Here is a 21,657-nt window from a genome sequence, read left to right as displayed (position 1 = left end):
AAGTATTAGCTAAACATAGAAAATCTTTCCAACATGTCTCATAATTTTCATAATTGAAATAGGAAACTAAGGATATTTGTTTGTTTACAATCGAGAAAACACTTATTCACTTACAATAAAATTACGCGTATATATTTTTAGTGTATAATTTAGATATATAAATAATATATTATTATATAATTAAATAATTTTAAATTAAAAATAAAATAATACTCAACCATATAATAATACATTATTTATATATTTAAATTATATATACCATATATATATATATATATATATATATATATAAAATATTATTTACTTTAATAGAAGGGGGATGAGTACACGTGGCTCGTAAAACTGCGTGTTGTGTCAAGAGCGACTATTAAAGCCCACTGTATAGGGCCCATGGGAAAGGGTCATGAACCAACCCACAAACAATAATATATAAACAATTAATTTTTGGTGGGTTGACCAAAAAGCATGCGGGCGATCTTGTAAAACGGCTCACAGAGGCACGATTCAGGAGGTTATGCTTGTACCCTGGATTTTGCTTTTCAACAGGCTAACATGGTCTGTAATTTCATCAGTTTCGGCCTGACACAACCCGTGAACTTACCGGCTACACCAAAGTAGGTTATGACATGGTCCAATCCGACCCACAGACATATTTATCAATGGAATACAAAGACTATTAGAAGAAGATGCACAAAGAAAGAACACAACAAAAAAACATGTGATATTTTATCATTGGAATTTATTTATTTCAATTTTAATTTATTAATTTCGAATTAACTGTTTTAAACTTGAACCGATCTTAAAATTGATCTTGTTCGGACTTCGGATAGATCTCTTAAACAAATTAAACCGGGTATTTTGAATGCAACCCGAGACAAATTCAGACCCCCCAACCCAAAAATCTGAACCAGTAAATGTCATCAAATCTCCGCCGGTTCCTTCTGTACTGTTCCGAGACTCAAATTTACTCCAAAAAGTCGGCAAATCCAAATTCAATATTCTCAATTGTAAATACACTAACTTTAACTACAACTTAAATCACAGTAAAATGTTGTCAATTCGGAGAGCTGATGCTGTTCCATCGATACAGGGAGCGGTATCGGAGGCCATGAGCCTGATGCAATCAGATGCTCCCACGTGGCAGTCTGCTTTGCTCAGTAACATCGTGATCTTCGTCTTAGGCTCTCCGATTTTGCTTTCTGGTTTGTCTACTTCAGGAATTGCCGCCGCGTTCTTCCTCGGCACTCTTACGTGGCGCGCTTTTGGACCCTACGGATTTCTTCTTGTAGCTACATTTTTCGTTATCGTAAGTTTAAACCTATGTATACACTTGTATGTTCTTCTGGTTTTTGACTAACGAGGGAAGTTAGAGTACTTGATCTATTTATTCTATGATAGCTTATATTAGTATGTTTTAATCTGTTCGATTTGAATTTGATTCACTAGAAATTATATAAAAAAATGTTCTACTGTTATAAAAATTAGAATAGTTATGATATGCCATTGTTCATAAGTATATGTACAGGTATTGGCTTTAATACTTGACTGCTGATATACTTTGTGAAAGACTGTTGTTACTGGTACTAGACGATGATTTGTAATGAAATGATGTGTGGTCAAACACGCAATTGTAACATGGAAGGTTTTTTACAGCTTTACATTTGTTGTGATAACATAGTGTTGTGTTAGGAGTAATAGGCTTTCTGAAAGTTGAAAATTGAGGAGTATAATTGTATAACACTGTTCAAGCATCAGAATTGTAGAGATTTTATGGTTCTTTTTTCTTCCAATCATAAGTTTTATTGTTAGGATTGCCATGTTTCTGCTCTTTTACATGCCTTTATGTATGGGCTGAGTGGTCTTTTTATGTCTCTCAGGGTACTGCAGCAACAAAAGTAAAAATGGCTCAAAAGGAAGTACAAGGGGTTGCTGAAAAGAGGAAAGGAAGAAGAGGTTCTCTCAATATATGGAGTAGGGGGAAAGGCATTTTATCGGCTTCGGCAGCTCAGATTTGTTTCCGGTTTTTGTACTAAGTTGAGTGATACTGTCTCAAGTGAGATAGGGAAGGCATATGGCAAAACAACGTAAGTATAGTGCTGCTTGGTCTGAGTAGCACTCTCTTCAGCTCACTTGATGAAAAAAGTGTTTTGGAAATAAATGACTGGCTAGGAATTGAAATTGATCGGGTTTAATTTAAAAGGTGTTAACAACATTCGAAGTGCTTGGAAAACTACAAGTAAATCCATATCAATGAACAAAAATATGATTAATAAGCTAATGGATAGCACTAGAATTTATATTAATTATATATACAGACCGAAGTACAAACATATATAGTTACATACCCATATACTATATTGTAACTTAAAACTTGTTATTGGTGAGTTGAAAATAGGCTCAGATCCAGAGATTCCCAAATGGATCAACATTTTAAGCTGTTGGGGGCTAAGATTGGTGTACAGTTAAGGCATTTTGTGAAGCCGCAACGTGTTTTCCAGTTTTTTTCTTTTTTTGGTCTTTTTTGTTAATTTTAGAATAGATGTGCTATGCAACACAAGTTAAATCTTTGGATATTGCAATATAAAAGAAGAAGCAAGAGTTTTATTGGCATGTAAAGTTTATAAATAAGTGATTTTTTATTTTTCTTGTGTGAGTATTTAACTTGATAAAGAATTACTTTTTGTTGAATTTTTATTTTTATTTTTTTTGTGTGAGTATTTAACTTGATAAATGAACTAATCCTGGTTGAAGTTGTGTCTCTGGTTAGCTAATAATCAATTTATGATGCACATGACATGCATGCACTGAAAACAAGATTAGTTTGAGTATATTGCTTTCACAATGTCCCAATATGGAATTCTAATGGACCAAGTTAGTGCATCATGAGCAGGTATCTAGTTACAACATTTAAAGTAGTTCCACAGGGAACAGAAGGGGCTGTTAGCATTGAGGGAACAGTTGCCGGAATTTTAGCATCAATTATCTTAGCGTCTGTTGGTTGTTACGTGGGCCAGGTATCACCGCTTATCTCTTCACTATTATTTAATGTATATGTTGATACCAAACATGGTTTAATGAAGTTTTTTCCTTCTTTTTGTTTGAGCTGGCTTGTCTCCTTTGTGAACTTATTTGGTGTAGCTGTACAAGCTATTTTCTTTACTCCCAGATATTGATTGCATCCCTCTCTCTCTATAACTATATCTCTATATATATATAAAAAAACATTTGATTACCCAATGTACATAAAGTGAATAAACTCGGAGGCTGGTTCATGTACCCATGAAAATGGGATTTGTTTGTTAATTTTAAGCTTTTGTCATTTAATGAGAGATTAGATTCAAATAGAGTTGAGTTTGAGCTCACTTAAGTTTGAGTTTGACTCAACTTAAGTAGAGTCAAGCTTGAATTCGCTTTAAAGGTATTTAAGCTCAATTCGTTTAAGAGAAGTCGAGCTTGATTCAAGAGCTTGAGTTTGGCTCAAGTTTGAGCTTGACTTGATACTAAAACAATGTCATTTTGATGCAGATTGATCAAAATAACGTCATTTTAGCTGAACAAACACTCCTAAAGCTCGAGATCGAGCTCAAACTTGAAAATATTTAACTCACAAACTTAAACTTGCTTGAGTTGAACTCATTCGAGTTAAGTTTGAGCTTGAACAGATTCGGCTTAAATCTAGCCCTACTTTAATGTATTTTGATGGTAAGTCTAAGTTTGGTCTTTTGGTCTTTGTTTGGTTTTGTAAACTTTGGTTAAGTTTCATTTTTAAATGTTTCCTATTATTTTGATTGTTAGACTCTGAACTTAAGAAATATTTGCCCACTGTTTTATTATCCTCTCTGCTTTATTCCCTTATTAAACAGATAAATGCACCTGAAGCAGTTATATGTGTAATAGCTTCCCAGATTGCTAATCTTGGCGAGAGTGTAATAGGCGCTGCACTTCAAGATAAAGAAGGATATCATTGGATAAGCACCCATTTCAATGACTGCTTTTTAATTTTTCATCCCAGTTAATAATGTTACGTTTGCCATCTATCGCCCATATGTCAAGATCAATTACATTACATGAGTCTTCTTGTTAGTCTTCTTGTTTGGTTGGACTATTTATGTTGAATTGACAATCTGATATCAGCAGTACTATTGACCGGTCTGAACTTTAGATTACTTCAGCATTCCATTTACGGATATTTTTTGTGAAGGTTGGAACTTGGGATCAGTAGCTGTTTGATCTGCATGTCTGGTTGGTGTTTCATGATCATGAGCTCTGTTTCTTACTGGGTACCTCCTCTGTTTCTGCAGCTTAATAATGATGCTGTGAACGTCATCAACATATCAGTGGGCAGCATTTTGGCAGTACTGATTCAGCAATTTATTCTCCAAAACTGACTTACATGATTTCATGCTGTCACTAAGAAGTGTGCACCTTACCACTTTGCCCTTCAATGCTAAAATTTGAAAGGTCATATCCATACTTGCACAAATGAATTGTACCTAGAAACTTACTACCATTCTCTAATGTGGCTTTATTATTTGTTTGTCTATAAAAAAGATGTAGGAAATTATGCATCAGAATAATCTCAAGATGGTATGATCTAGTTACTTTAGGAAAATGAGTTAAAGACATATTTGTAGTTACTAAATATAGAGATCTATAAATTCGTGCCACCATTCACTTACACTGATAGTTTGTGCATCTCCACAACATCTTGTATCCCCATAATCTTTCCACGAGATCTTCTGTCAACGGCTCACACGAACACCTCCCCTTCAAGTTGGTGTATAGATGTCTCTAAGGCTAAACTTGTCTAGTGAGTTGTTATATTAGACTGAACTTGTCTAGTGAGTTGTTATATTCTTGTAAGTATATCAGCCAATTGATCTTCTAATTTTACAAACGGAAAGTGAATTATCTTGGCTTCAAGTTTTTCCTTGACAAAATATCAGTCCACTTTGACATGTTTTGTTTGATCATGTTGAACTGGGATTTGTGCAATCTTTATAGTCGTTTTATTATCACAAAATAGATTCTTTGGAGAATCGGTTGAATAGCCAACTTCTTTTAGTAACCTCTTTAGCCAAAGAAGCCTGCAAAGCCCTTTAGCCATGCCTCTAAACTTGTCCTTTGCTCTAAACAATGCAACCACTTTTTGTTTCTTGCTCCTATAAGTGACTAGATTGTCTCTCATGAATAGGGCTGGACTCGAACCAAGCCAGCTCGAGCTCGGCTCGAACGATCCCGAAACGAGTCAGCCTTAGCCGAGCTCGATTGAGCTCAAGCTCGAGCTACTCGCCAAATTTTTCAATTAAAAATTTTAATATAAAACGATATCGTTTTGACTAATATGTATTAAAACGATGTCGTTTTAATAACGAACAACGAGCCGAGCTGAGTTCGAACCGAGTTCGAGCTTGGCTTTCACTAGCTCGACGAACTCGAACTCGAACTCGGGCTCAGCTATATGTAAACCGAGCCGAGCTCAAGCTCGACTCGGCTCGAATCCAACCCTACTCATCAAGGTGAAATATTCTGATATAGATTTTCTGTCAATGATACCTCCAACTCAGTTAACATCTGTGTAGCCACTAATGTTTAAATGATTGCAGTTCTTGAACATGAGTCCTTTTCTTGGAGAAGATTTCAGGTATCATAAAATCCAAAGCATTGCATTCATGTGATCCTCACTAGGATTTTGCATGAATGACTCACTACACTCATAACATAGACAATATCCGATCGTATAAGAGACAAGTAGGTCAATTTTCCCATAGGGCATTCATACCTTTCTTTGTTAATGGCTATCTAGTTCGAGTGATATTCCAACCCATGATTTTGAACTATTGTTGTGTCTATAGGCTTACACTCAAGCATTCTTGTTTTTACTAGCAAATCAAGTACATGTTTAAGGTGCCTTCTCGAGGTCTTCTATGGTGGAAGTTCAAAGTCACAATAAGAACTTTGATACCGTGTAGTTTGAGAGAAGAAATATTTCTCCATATTTATTATTTATAGTGAAATACAACATTTATATATTTGGTATGCTATTCTAAGCAGGAAACTAAATTACTAAATTCTTAAACTAAATGACATACATTTCTCTATTTTTGTAACTACAAATTTGTCTTTAACTCATTTTTCTAAAATAACTAGGTCATTGCATTTTTGAGATTGTTCTTATCTATTCTACAAAAGAAATATGAAAGAATTTTTCTGTTACATTCTTTTAGACCTGTTAAAGCGCATCGTAGGAGGAATAGAGCAACACATAGGAGAGAATTTGTTAAGGGCTGAAACGGTTTTGGAAGATTCCATGAAAGAGGGATTAAACCACATGGCAATAACTCATGGGGGAGAGAGAGGGAGAGCTAGGGAATGAGGCACTTGTTTGAAGGGCTGGGTGGGTTGTTATGAAAGGGATGGAGAATATTTATGAGCTTTGTGCTAGGGAGGTCTTCGGCTCCACAAAATGTTGGAAGTGTCTTTCATTTTAATTTTTCTCTTTGTGGTTGTTTGATTGTAGCTGTTAAAGTGTAAATAGTGGGGGTATCCTGCTAAGTTGTTAAATAAGATGAGATTCCTTATACCCATTTACCATTTGTTTGTGTCTTCTTGTGTTTTTACCATAATTGCTAGTTGAATCTTATCAAAGTGGTATCAGAGTATTCGACGTAGGTTATGGTAATAACAACGATGGGTTTGAGAGTAAAAAGGTTGAGAAAGACTTGGTTGAGATGGGGCAATCGATTGAGGTGTTGAGATCCTTTGTGAAGGACCAGAAAACATATATAACTACAGAGTCATGGGAAGGTATTTGTAGTGGAAGGTTTGGTTTTAGCAGTGGAAGCTCCGGTCTAGGTGGTGGTACCTTTTTCCAAATAATTCACTCGGAATGAATGACACTTATGACAACTAGAGTTATCGATCTTCAATAAGGAGGACCTGCATAATTGAATCCAAGAGTGGGAGAAAGTCACTTTGGCAGTACTTTGTATGGATACGATGGCCTTGAGCAGGTTCCAATGGTTGGAAGCTCGATCTCTGGTCAAAACATGAATTGCTTTTAAGATGGCCTTGCTAAATCGATTTCATTTGTCATACAAGGGAAGCCTTTATGAGCTATTAGAAACTCTTGCAACAGATTATTTAATCTCTAATAATACACAAACAATGATATGTTACTATTTGATTAAGTGCTATTTTATTTTTAATTTAAAATTACTTAATTATACAGTGACATTTTATTATTTGTGCTCGTAGTCCTAGTAGTAAAAACACAAATTATTTACATTCTCGTTTAATTTACGTTTTAAACACATCGTTCTGAGTTTTTAAACTCAAAATGTGTTAAAGACATATTTTATACGTTTTTCATACTAAGTATATATTTTTATCGTTTTGTTACGTTTCCATTTTTTCTAAATCTTTAAAGTTCAAAAATGTCCTTTACATTTTTAATTAATTATCATAATGTCATACCTATACAAAATAAAAAGCCTAATATTTTGTTATTCAAATCTCTAATCTTTTTTGATAACTTTTTAAGAGTGGATATAATTCAATTCAAATCGTAAAACTAGATTGAACCACTTATAAATTATGGTTTAGTTTCGGTTAATAAATTTTTTAAAAACACTTTTCAATTTGGGTTACAATTTGGACGATTTTCAAATTGATCCTAATTGTAAACTATATTTTTTTAATATATATATAATTACATTTGACAAAATTTTTCAATAAATAATTAAGTATATAATTTATTTTTTTATATTTATTTTGACATTTTTTTATATATATTTCATATTTATTTTTTATATTTATATTATGTTTTATAAAACTATAATTCAATTTAAATAATATATATTTAAAAATAAATAATATTAATAAATTTAAATTAAATTAGGTTTAAAAAATTTTCAAACTTCTATCAAATTTAGTTTGAAAAAGGTGTCAAACTTGGTGATGTAATACATTCAATAACCCTTTGTTCACAAACCGTTGCTTTTCATAAATAAGCCAACTAACGGTCTTCGTGTTTCTTCGTCACCCTCCGGTAAGCTTACATTCTAACCCAAGTATATAAATAAATAAATAAATATATATATATATATATATATAATTATATAATTAAATATTATTTTATTTTTAATTTAAAATTATATAATTATATGATAATAATATATATTAAATATATAATTATTTAAATATTTAAAATAAATACGTATAATTTTATTAATAAATAAAAAATTTTCTTTGTACATTTTATATTGGTAGAATATGTATTAAAAATATATATATGTAGTATTATTTTATGCGATATAAATTATATATGTTTATTTTAAATACATAAATAGGTGCATACTTGATATATATATATATATATATATATATATATATATATATATATATATATCATATTTTAAGTTTTAAATTTAAATATTATTTTATCTTTAATTTAAAATCACTAAATTATATAATAACACACATAAATATATTTATTTATATACTTAAATTAAATTAAATTAAATATGCATAGTATTGCTCTTTTGTTTCCTGTAGTTATCTGATTGTAGCAATTGAGTGTAAACAGTGGGGTTCCCCCGCTAAGTTGAGTATAATAATGTATTCGTTATGCTCATTTACCATGTATAGTTGCAAGTTGAAATCTGTCACATTGGGACAAAGACCCCCATAAGTTTAGGCGATCAACATGGGACTTGATGCAGACAGGATGGAGACATGCATTTTGACATTTCTAAATCAATACTGGGATGACATTTTCAATGATATAGCTTTGTATTATTGTTGAAAGAATTGGAAAGATGTTGGACAAACATAATGGGCTTATACCTTGGTATCACCTGGCATAGGACAAGTGTTAACGGAATTGTGATATCATTTATAGAGATGCAAAAACGTAAAGAGAAAAACAAAAATTCAATGCAATTTGCAATTTCTTTTATAATTTACTCTTATTTTTTCTCTACGATTGGAATGTTTTGATATCCCGTTAGGGAAGCTTTAGTTTGAAAATACGAGCATATGCCTCCATGTATAGTCTATATGTATGAGTTCTATTTGCATGCAAAATGTGGGAGGTGAGTTGTTGGTAGCTTTCCTCAAGATTTTGGTGTGGAATTTATTGTTTTCTGATTTAGGATTGTCATGTGCATTGAATAAACAAGAGCTTAATTTAGCATGAGAGACTACACACAGTAGCATAACTTTAATAGGAATATAAAAGCTCATTTATTTTCACAACAGAGCTGACAATTTTAAACATGAGCAGTTACTTTTATATAATTTGACACATAAAAAATTAGGTTACAATTGAATTTAATTTATATAAACTCAATACAACTCAAAACTAAATTAGATCGTGTTTGGATTAACACAAAAGTAACTGAACTTATATGAATATTTAGGGTGCGTTTGGGTGAGGGAGATTAAAGATTGCTTTAGTAGTTTGTCTTTTATTACTTATATTACTTTGTTTAGTTTATAAGTAATAAAAAATTCTGATAATTTTCTATTACCAATGGTATTGTGACAAGTAATATAAGAGATAAACTCAATACAACTCAAAACTAAATCAAATCGTGTTTGGATTAACACAAAAGTAACTGAACTTATATGAATATTAAGGGTGCATTCGGTTGCGGGGGATTAAATATTACTCTAGTAATTTCTCTTTTTATTACTTACATTACTTTGTTTAGTTTATAAGTAATAAAAGATTCTGATAATCTTCTATTACCAATAGTGATGTGACAGGTAATATAAAAGATAATCTGATTGTCACCACCACCGTAGGGATTAAAAGATTATCAACGTAATCCTGATTTTATTATAATATTAATTTATTTATTAATTTTTTGGATAAAAATAATCATATTTTCAATTAATATAACAAATAACATAAATAAATATTTTAGAATAATTATATCTAAGGATCTTTAAGTAAAATAATATACTAGTATTCTTTTATTATCTCTAATCAAATACAATAATTATTTATACTGTTAGGAACAATAATGCCAAAAATCAAGTTATGTGAATTATTGTAAATATTAAATTTACGTACTCGGATTTAATTCTGACGAAGCCCATTCTAATATGATGTGAGACATTGACGTTACTTTATTTCCACAACATCATTTGCTCACGTATTGATTTTCATTGGGAGACAGAATTTGTGCTTTTCGGTTTTGCAGGAGAGGAAGAAGAAGAAAAAGAAGGTTCATCTGATAAAAAAAATAGCATTACCTCTATAGGGAGGCAGTTTGGACAATTTATATATGTTCAGCTGCCCTCCAACTTCCTCTTATAACTACCTTTGATAGTTAAATTAAACCAAATCGGATCGATCCGTCTTAGATAGACCTAAATCCAATATATACCTACCTATTTTTATCAAATATAATAATAATTTATATCTAGTAATCTTTAAGGTAATCTACCTTTAAATTAATTTTTCAATTTTAGTAATAAAATATTCTCAGAACTAAACGTCTTCTTAAAAAAAAGTTACTATAATAGAATTTGTTAAGGTAATGTGAATATATGTTGGAGGACAAATATAAATAATAGCTAAAATCTTTGTATATTACATATAATATATCTCCATATATTTATAATCACTTCAATTATTATTAATTTTTAATTAAATATATTTTATTTTTTATAATGAAAGTCAAATTTAATTACTAAAATTGCCTGTGTGTTTTAAATAGTATTGATATATAAATTTTTAGATTATATGTAAATCAGATAAAATGTTATATTATATATTTTGTTAATCATAAGTTGGATAATTTGATAAATAAATTAAAGAATAATATTATACGTATCAATTTTAGATAAACAAATGTATATATATTAACATATGATTCGATTTTTTTTATTTTTAATTAGAAATCATTTAATTATATAATAATACATATTAATATATATATATATATATATATATTTAAAATAAATATACATAATTTTATCATAAATAAAAATACTAAAACATTTAAAAGGTGAAATTAATAAATAATTTTAAGTAAAACTGGATTATATCATAGCAGTTTAAATATATTTTATATTAAATAAAAATTAAAAATTTTTAACACGATTTTAATTTTAATAAAATTCGGGCTAAAGATTTTGATTTGAAATCCGAAATGACAACGAAGACGGACCAGAGAACATGAACTGTCATATCCATCTAGCAACAACTATGGGCAATTTTTGGCCCCGCCCACATCATTACTGGACTTGAACATTCGAAGAACTTTGTGATTGTAATGATGTTGAGTTGAGATGAAGCTGATCATGGCTTGTCACCAAAAGAGTTGTGCCACTAGCAAGCTGAACTTTTTTTTTTATTTTGTCAAAAGACTTACTCCTACCTAAGTTTTGGTAAATTTTCTAAAGTTTTAAGGATTTAAATACTTATTTATTATTCAATTTTTGTTAAAATTTTTTGTTAAAATTAAAAGTAAAATCGTTATTTTATCAATAATATTAAAAAATATATAATTTTATTCTAGTTTTTTCTCATGTTTTGAAAATTAATAATTTCACTTCAGTTTAAATTTTTTCAATTTTAAAAAGTGATTTTTTTCCTCATATTCTTAGGGTTTTTTTTCCTACTCTATTGACGACGACAACCATCTAATAAAAGACGAAGATGAAGATGAGATACGAAGATGAAGATGAGATAAAAAGACGATGACAATCTCTGGTAGACGAAGTTCATCAACGGAGACAAACATGTGTCTTTATTTGCTAGAGATGGTCATTGTCTCTTCATCTTGTCTTTGTCTTCTGTTAAATAGTTGTTGTAATTGGAGAGAGAAGAAAAAAACTCTAAGAAAGGGAAAGTCACTTTTCAAAACAAAAAAAGTTAAGATTAAAATAAAATTGTTAGTTTTCAAAACTTTAAAAAAAAAAAAAGATAAAATTATATTTTTTTAATATTATTAATAAAAGGGAAATTAATTAAAATAGGTAGCCGGTTTGTCGCGTAAACTTTTTTCTGAAGCAATTCTTACTTTTTACCTTTTTAAGCAAATTATATTTTTTATTCCAAAAATACCCCTCATTTAATTTCTCAGCGTTTACCGTAGCTTTTCACCGATTAATTGCTTATATTTCAGACGATACGCATTAAGATTAAGTTTTTGTAATACATAAAATCTACAGATGAAAAACAGATTAATTTTTTATAAAATAATTTATTTTTATATACTTTTATAAGAAAATACAAACGGGTACGAGAATGGGTGAATGAAAATACAAACGAGTGCGTGAAAATACAAATGGGTGCTTGAAAATATAAACGGGTGCGTTAAAATAATGAACACAAAACGAGTGCGTGAAAATGTGAACGGGTGCGTGAAAATATAAACGGGTGCATGAAAATACAAACAGATGCGTGAAAATACAAAACAGGTGCGTAAAAATACAAACGGGTGTTTGAAAATGTGAAGGGGCACGTAAAAATACAAACGGATGCGTAAAATATAAAAGAGTGCGTCAAAATAATGAACACAAAATGGGTGCGTAAAAATGTGAAGGGGTGTGTGAAAAAAGAAATGGGTACTTAAAAATGTGAAGGGGTGTATGAAAATACAAACGGGTGTATGAAAATACAAAACAGGTGCGTAAAAATATAAACAGGTGTGTGAAAATGTGAAGAAATACGTAAAAATATAAACGAGTGCGTAAAATATAAAAGGGGTGCGGGGGATCTCTTGCACCCCTTTATAATTATAAAAAGGGTGCAGGAGATATGTTTCTCCCGCACCCCTTTTATATTTTACGCACTCGTTTGTATTTTCACACACCCCTTCATATTTTCATACACCCATCTGTATTTTTACGCACCCGTTTTGTGTTCATTATTTTCACGCACCCCTTTTATAATTTCCGCACCCCTTTTATAATATACGTACTCGTTTATATTTTCGCGCATCCTTTCCCGCATCCTTTTCCAAATTCCCGCACTCATTCCAGCACCCGCACCCCTTTTCAGATTCCCGCACCCCTTTCCAAATTCTCTCATCCTTTTCCAGATTCCCGCATCTCTTTCCAAATTCTCGCACCCCTTCACGCAACCTATTTGAGAAGAAAACACAACGTTTTAAGAAAAACATACCGTTTTCGTTATATCAATTATTTTTGATATATAACAATCAATTATTTTATAAAAAATTAATCTGGGTTTTAATCTATAGATTTTATTCATTACAGATAACTTAATCTTAATGTGTATCGTGAAATGTAAACAATTAATCGGTGAAATACTACGGTAAACGTTGAGAAATTAAATGAGGGATATTTTTGGAATGAAAAATACAAATTGCTTAAAAAGGTAAAAAATAAGAATTGCTACTAAAAAACGTTTACATGAGAAATTAGATGTCTATTTTAATTAATATCTCTCAATAAAATAATGATTTTTCTTTATTTCTAATAAAAAAATTTAATAAAAATTTGATGACAAACAAGTATTTAAATTCAGTGAAAGTTTGCAAATTCGTCAAACGTTCGTTGTGAATAAGTCTTTTTGGCCTCATTTTTCTTTACCGTAGAGAACAATTGGGACACGTAGTCGTTCAATTTTCAGAAAGGCACCTGTTCTTTCTTACTTACCCCCATAATTATCTTATTAAACTAGGATTTATTAATATTTATATTTTACCTAACCCCTAAAATATTTCATATTCTATTAAATAAATAAAAAAATATGTGAAGGAAAAATTATATAAATCTTGGATATATAACATTATTGTTATTATATTATTCTAAATTTTTTAATTGAAAATATTATATAATAAGAAAGCTTTAATGCTATTTTTATATTGCATCAGCTCAAATTTTAGGTTAAAAACCCTATGCTTTAACTTAGCTTAATTAGAATTATATTAAATTTTTTAATTTTAACTTAACATGAATTATGTTTGAATTGACATGAGATTGTCTCATATTTCTATTTTTCTAAGTGTTTTTAATATTTTAATTTCTTTACTAAATTATCTTATCTATTAACAAAAAAATACAATATAATATTTCGTTTTATTTATAAATAGTTTAAAAAATTATACACCATACCCTTTAAAAATGAGAATAATCTTATCAAGTAAATATCATTTTTACCACCAAAAAATAAAATAAACTTAAATAAATAATAATAATTAGAACAATTACAATTATATATAATATATAAAATTTCAACTTTCTAAATATTTGAATTAGTTTGAGTTCGTTTTAATTACATTTATGTTAGCCTTAATTTAACCTGATTTAATTTTAAGTTATATCAGATTAATTTCAATTAAATTTTGCATAAAAATTTTAATTTTAACCTAATTTTTTTCATATTATATTATTTAATATTACTGAACATATTAAAAAATGTCAACCTAATTTTCCAATTTAATTACAAAATAATAATAGATAGTGATGAGTCATCATAAGTATTATAACAAATAACCCGACATCATCCATCAAGTTTCATATCTTTCATTTAAATATTTTTTATCCGGCTTTCAAAATTATTTTAACAATTTTTTATTATTAATAATAATATAACAAATAATATAAGAGATATTCTTATTATCATTTTTATCTTAAGTATTAAAAGATAATGATAATTTTATAATAATTATATTTTAATTTTTTAGAATGAAAATAATTTTATTTTGAAGTAATATAATAAATAATATAAAAAATATTTTAGAATAATTATACCTTAAGTATTTAAGTAAAATAATATATTAGTATTATTTTATTATATTTTAGTAAATATAATGATTATTTATACTTATCAAATTTTATTAAATATAATAATTTTTTATATCTAAAATTTTTAATCTTTAAACTAATTTTTTAATTTTGATATTATGGAAATAAGACACTCGTAAATCCAACTAATAAAATAATAATAAATAATTATGAGTTAGCTCTATCTGTCAGCGGTCCTCCATCCTGGCCTCTCTCCCTCTCCTCTCCGACCATGGATCGATGAAATTGTCTAGAAATCCAAACTATTTTCATCTGAAAATCTAGATGAAAATTGTTTGAAAATCTAGATGATTTTTATCTACATACATTGTCATTCAAACGAAGAGTCATTTATTGACACTTTGTTTGGACGACGACATTTTCATCATTCAAATGAATTTTTTGGATTTGTCTAATCTAGATGATGTCATGATGTTAATTTTTAAAATTTAGAGAAGAATGTAATAAATTTTATGTTTTAAAATTTTTTTATTAAATAATAATTTTCTTTTAATTTTAATGGAGTTTTTAAATAAAATTTTACTCGTAGAAAAGTGCTTAAATTTTCAAAAATTTTAAAAAATCACTTTATTATTTCATTATACCTTGGGTGGTAACAAATCTTTTGGCCTAAAGTTTACTAAATAAGAAGAGGGGCATTATCATCATTCAAATTTAGTAAAGCGTATCCTCCAAATAATAAATATCTATGTCATCTTCAACTTTCAACCTAAGATTTCAACTTTACGGCAACCTAAGACTACTTTACAACAATAAATAGGTCTGGCCACGGTTCATGAATCGACGGTTTCGATTCGGAATCACCGATTCATAATTCAAAAAAATAAAAACCTTGAATCGAAACCATTACAGGATAGTTCGTAATCGGTCTGGAACTGATAGTTCCGGTTCATGACCCCTGTTTGAAACCGACATTAAACTTTTATATTAAAGAATTAAAAAAAACAGCCAAACAGTAGCCATTTTTAAACATTTGCAGGGGACCAATATGAACATGAATCAATGTATACCTTCATTAATGAGCTAACTAAATGATTTTAAAAAACACAAAACTGAAAATTCAGTTGGATTGATCAGTCAAAATGACTTGATTGGTTTGATCTCAATTGGATTTCAAAACAATTTATAATTTGATTCGGTTCTTAAAACTTTGCGTCACACATCTTCATCTTTGGTTGCCCAATTATATGTCGCCTATCCGTTCGATTTTGATTTTTGTTCTACGTCTGCAAGCCTGATACTATTTATAATGTGATTGGATTTAATTATTATTTTATTTTTAATTCAAAATTATCTAATAATATAATATTATATGATTTGTGTATCACATAATAAATTCATACAAATTTTATTTATGAATTTATTTCAAATCAGGATTTGCATATGTGTATATATATATATATATATATATATATATATATATATATATATATATATATATATATATATATATATTTGCTTTAATTTCCAATAATATAGTAATAAAAATAGGAGAACTTGTTTTTTGGGTAATTTAAAAATACGAAAACTTTCTATAGTAGAACTATTTTTTTCCCTTTTTATCATCTTTCCCCTCTAATATAAAACAAAATTTTATTACAAATCCACAGATGAGGATAAAAAATCGATATGTTTAATACTAGATTTTTTAAACGAAGTAATTTCGTTTCAATATTTTTTAATTTTAATAATTTCAAATATATTAAATACTTTCACATCGAATTCATAAAAGTTGGGATTGATATGAATCAAATCGAACTTAAATATCTTTTACTTTTAGTTTAGTTTAAATAAAAAATAGTTTAATTCGAATTTGATTTAAGTTCATCAAAATAATATTAAGAGTAGTTCAAGTTTGATTTGAATAAAAATGATTTGATTTAAGTTTTATTTAAATTTATTATTTAAATTCATTACTTAAATTTAAAATTTTAATTCATAATTTGAAATTTTAATTTATTAATACAATAATATTATTTTAATAATTTTTAAATATAATTTAAATAAATTATAAGTTAAATTTAAATTAAAACGCCCATCTATCTAATTCGAGAGGCAAGACAGAACTGAACTTTATTTAGAAAATTTCTAGAGAATTTTGTACGTTCGGAATTGTTTCAACAAACTAATAAATTAAGTGGTTACTCCACCTGTCTTCGTCTTTCTCTGTCATATCTCACAGTGTCTCTGTCTCTTCAGTGTTTCTTTATTGCCTCTTTTAATGCACGCGTCTCCATGTTTTCTTCCACTATCACACCCTGAAATCAAACACCTCCTTTCACTTACAAAAGCCACCCACATTTTCCCAATTCTCCACGACTTTGAAGTTTGTATTTTTGTTTCTAGCTTGTTTGAAGGTGTGAACGTGAGGGAGTTTAGTATGGCCGTTGATTCTGCTGACCGGTGAGAGGTTGTCATCAAGATGGACGGTGATAAAACAAGTACAATCAACACCAACACCAACACCAACACCAGCACGATTTGGAGAGAGTCAAGTTATGATTTTTGGCAAGATACAGACCAGAAGAAAACCAGCGGTAACATAAAGAAGAAGAGCGGGGAAGAAGGGAAGAGTGTTCAAGAAGGTGGGGATTTTGATTTCATGCAGCGCGGTGCAGGAGCTGAATATCCACCCTCGAAGTTGATTGGTCAGTTTCTTCATAAGCAGAAGGCTTCAGGTGAGATCTGTCTTGATATGGATTTGGGCATGGATGAACTTCAACAGCAAGAAGCAGCTAGTGAAAATAATGGTAATATTGATACTATACCGACTTTACCAACGGTAGCTGAGTCGCCTACTCTGTATAATAGAGATAATAGAGTTTCCTTGGAGTCTTTAGAAAGAAGGCATTCTAATCACAGTTATAAAGAATCTCCACAAAAAGATTATGAAGGAGAGGTTTTGAAGTGTTCTTCTAATCGGTCGTTTAATAGTAATGTGTCTTTTAATAGGAAATCTAAATTGTTGATGACTAAACCTAAATCTCGGTTGTTGGACCCTCCACAGGACAGAGTCGATAAAAAATCTGGGAGAGTTGTGGGAAGATCAGCTCAGTTGAAAAGTGGGTTTATAGGGAGATCAACTCAGTTGAAAAGTGGGTTTATTGGGAGAAATGTTGAAGATGAAGAAGATGATCCATTCTCAGATGAGGATTTGCCAGATGAGTATAAGAAGGAGAAAGTTAGTATTTGGGTTGTGATTGAATGGTTAATTTTGATTTTGATTATAGCTGCGTTAGTTTGGAGTTTGACTTTTAATTTTTTAAGGGATAAGCAATTGTGGAATCTCGACTTGTGGAAATGGGAGGTTTTGATTTTGGTTTTGATATGTGGTAGGTTGGTGTCTAATTGGATCGTGAGGATTGTTGTGTTCTTTTTTGAAAGGAACTTTTTGTTGCGAAAACGGGTTTTGTATTTTGTTTATGGATTGAGGAAAGCAGTACAGAATTGTATTTGGTTGGGGCTTGTGTTGATTGCTTGGCATTACCTGTTTGATAAGAAAGTTGAGAGGCAGACGAACAGTAAAGTTCTTCGGATTGTAACTAAGATCTTGGTTTGTCTAGTAGTAGGTGTGTTGTTGTGGTTGGTGAAGGCGCTTCTTGTGAAAGTTCTTGCATCATCTTTCCATGTGAGCACATACTTTGACAGAATTCAGGAGGCATTGTTCACTCAATATGTGATTGAAACACTTTCTGGTCCTCCTGTGATCGAAATACAAAAGGCAGAGGAGGAAGAGGAAAGAATATCAAGTGAGATTCAAAAACTACAGAATGCAGGTGCTACTATCCCTCCGGGCCTCAAGACAAGTACCTTATCATCACCACAGAGTGCAAAGGTGATAGGGAGTGGAAGTCTACAAAAAACTCCTCCTGGGGAAAAGAGTCCTCGTGCACTTTCCAGCAAGGAAGATAATGGAATCACAATTGATCACTTGCACAAGTTGAACCATAAGAATGTCTCTGCTTGGAATATGAAGAGGCTTATCAACATAGTCCGGCATGGATCTCTCACCACATTAGATGAACAGATACAAGATTCAAGTCATGCTGATGAGTCTGGACCACATATTAAAAATGAATACGAGGCAAAAGTTGCTGCAAAGAAAATTTTCCAGAATGTGGCTAAGCAAGGGTCCAAGTATGTGCTTAATCCTATCACATTTGCAAGACTATTTTACATGTGCAAATAGGGTGATTGTCTGCCTTCAATTTGATTTCACTTCTACCCTGTTTTGAATTTGAATTTAGTTGTTGAGTCTACTTTTTAGCTTTTTACTAACATTTTCTGTTTGTTTTTAAAGTTGCATTATCTTTGTTCCATCTGTGGTGAGTCTGCTCAGTAATTTCTTAAACTTTGCTCTCAAACTATATCTTGATGAAAAAGCTCCGTTCATTTTAGTTTCTTTTGTTGTAATGAATTTTACTAGGAAAAATTATAAATTTTGCAAATTTAAAATCAAGCATAAAGAATACAATTTGCACTTGTATCTCGTAGAGAGATTCTGACAAGATATCAATGCTAATACCTGGTTGCAAATTTCTTTTTTCAGGTTCATATTCCGGGAGGACCTAATGCGATTCTTGCCAGAAGATGAGGCTGAGAAGACAATGAGTCTCTTTGAAGGAGTGTCTGAGAACAAGAGAATCAGCAAGTCAGTCTTGAAGTATTGGGTGGTAAGAACTGGTGATATGCTCTATGCATATCTTGTTCCTTTCTTCTTTTTCCTGTTCATTGTGTGATGAAAGTAAATGTCAATTTATTTGCTAAACGAAGGTCAAAATATGTGCACATTGATCTCTGATTATCTTTGGGGTATCTTCGCATCTCCCAAAGTATCAATGAACACAGTTATAAAACTTTTTGCATGCAAGTTCTCAGTTCAGGTTGAAGTGAATGCATTAAAAAAACAACCTATCTTATATTTGTTTGTGATGGCATGATTGATTGTAGGTATTTCAGGTTGAGTTCTATAACTTATTGTTATATGGTATATGATGTTAATGCAATGCATCTGTTTTAGGTTAATGTTTTTAGAGAGCGGAAGGCACTGGCATTTACATTGAATGATACGAAAACAGCAGTCAACAGGCTTCATCGTATGGTGAACATTTTGGTTGCCATTATCATTGTAATTATCTGGCTCCTTATATTGGGAATCGCCACCACCAAATTTCTAGTCTTCATAAGCTCTCAGCTTCTTTTAGTGGCGTTCATATTTGGAAACACTTGCAAGACAGTATTTGAGGCCATTATCTTTCTGTTTGTAATGCACCCCTTTGATGTGGGCGATCGTTGTGAGATTGACGGAGTTCAGGTATATTGAATAAACAACAGTTCATCTTTCTATCCCTTCACAAATACACAACTTTTATTTTTATGGACGGTGTGCTCACCCAAGTAATGTTTCCATCAAATTGCAGATGGTAGTCGAAGAAATGAACATCTTAACTACTGTTTTCCTAAGATACGACAACCAGAAGATTATTATTCCAAATATTGTTCTTGCTACCAAGGCTATTAGCAATTACTACCGAAGTCCAGATATGGGAGATGCAGTCGAGTTTTGCATCCATGTATCTACTCCGGCAGAGAAGATTGCGCTCATGAAACAGAAAATACTAAGGTAACTACTGATAAATTTTAATAATATGCAATCATTATCTTGCTTTTGCACTTCAAAATTATTTACTACTTTGATCATGTAATGATCGAGTACTTCTGCAGTTATGTCGACAACAAGAAGGACCACTGGTATCCCCAACCGATGATCATATTCAAGGAACTGGAAGAACTAAACAGGGTAAGGATAGCAGTATGGCTAACACATAGAATGAACCACCAAGACATGGGGGAGAAATGGTTAAGGAGAGCCCTCTTGGTTGAAGAAATGTTTAAGATTTTCAAGGAGCTTGACATCCAGTATCGCTTATACCCAATTGACATAAACGTCCGTGCCATGCCTTCCATGCCTTCAATGCATCCCATGAACTTTGATCGCATCTCTTCAACCCGGCCAGCAACTTCTTGCTGAGAGGTAAAACAAGCGAAAAACAGTATTTGAAGATTAAATAGTGCCATTTGGGATGTTGTTTCATTTCTTATGTTGTTTGTCTTATTTTTCCTCAATGTTATGAACTTCATAGCCTTGTGTTTATATAGTAGAATCAAATGATATTCTCCTCATCTGTCATTTTTTATATGATGATGCAATTTACTACTTGTCAGTACCATGTTTTGAATGAGTAATGTTATATGTATAAACAAATTGTATAAACTTTTGAGCAATACTATGTGTACCCACTTTGAGTACATAAATAGACACACACTTGTTTGTTTCATCACTTGATTAGGTATTATTTTATTCTTAATTCAAAATCACTCAATCATATGATGATATATGTAAGTGTGTACTTATTTATGTATTTAAAATAAGTACGCATAATTTTATCGTAAACTTTCTTATACAACTTGATATGATAGTATTCGATTGAATGATTTTGAAATGAAAGAAAAAATAAACAATTACATCACTCAATCATAAATTGTCATTTTAGTTTGTACAATTCTTTTGTATATATAGATTTATTTGATTTGAATACTCTTGATAAATGCTTTGTTTGAACCAGCCAAATATTGCAATTGCTTTTAATAGAAGCCCTTTAAACAAGTATTGTGCTTTTGATGAGATGAGATCGTGGAAATGTGAACATGAAGACAATGATGTCCTTAGCTGTCTTGTTTTAAATTTTAGTAGGTGTGTGGGGTTTTTTGTCTTGATCGCATGAGCCAGGAGTATTATCGTTCCATGAATGACCAATGCATGCGTGTGCTTTTGCTCACAAAGCATGTGAAGTGCTCTTCAGG

General features: G+C 30.5%; 1 protein-coding gene and 1 pseudogene across 1 annotated transcript; both read left to right on the top strand.

Annotated features, from left to right (window-relative positions):
* Window positions 1-768: 768 nt before the first annotated feature.
* LOC123201452 lies at window positions 769-6,606 on the top strand (annotated as a pseudogene).
* A 10,390-nt stretch (window positions 6,607-16,996) lies between these two features.
* LOC123202349 (mechanosensitive ion channel protein 6-like) lies at window positions 16,997-20,978 on the top strand. Its single transcript, XM_044618233.1, has 5 exons — window positions 16,997-18,930; window positions 19,343-19,466; window positions 19,814-20,107; window positions 20,214-20,416; window positions 20,518-20,978. The coding sequence occupies exons 1-5, from the start codon at window positions 17,216-17,218 to the stop codon at window positions 20,822-20,824; spliced, it is 2,643 nt and encodes an 880-aa protein (XP_044474168.1). The 5' UTR covers window positions 16,997-17,215; the 3' UTR covers window positions 20,825-20,978.
* Window positions 20,979-21,657: the final 679 nt, after the last annotated feature.

The sequence above is a fragment of the Mangifera indica genome, chromosome 18, assembly GCF_011075055.1.
Source record: "Mangifera indica cultivar Alphonso chromosome 18, CATAS_Mindica_2.1, whole genome shotgun sequence".
Lineage (NCBI taxonomy): Eukaryota > Viridiplantae > Streptophyta > Magnoliopsida > Sapindales > Anacardiaceae > Mangifera > Mangifera indica.
This window is presented reverse-complemented; position numbering and strand designations above follow the sequence as displayed.

What these genes read in the sequence shown, in the direction of transcription:
- LOC123202349 (XM_044618233.1), top strand. Translation starts at nt 17,216, where the DNA reads ATGGACGGTGATAAAACAAGTACAATCAACACCAACACCAACACCAAC. An exon ending in GTGAGATTGACGGAGTTCAG is followed by an intron (nt 20,108 to 20,213) that starts GTATATTGAATA and finishes ATCAAATTGCAG; the next exon opens with ATGGTAGTCGAAGAAATGAA. An exon ending in ATGAAACAGAAAATACTAAG is followed by an intron (nt 20,417 to 20,517) that starts GTAACTACTGAT and finishes GTACTTCTGCAG; the next exon opens with TTATGTCGACAACAAGAAGG.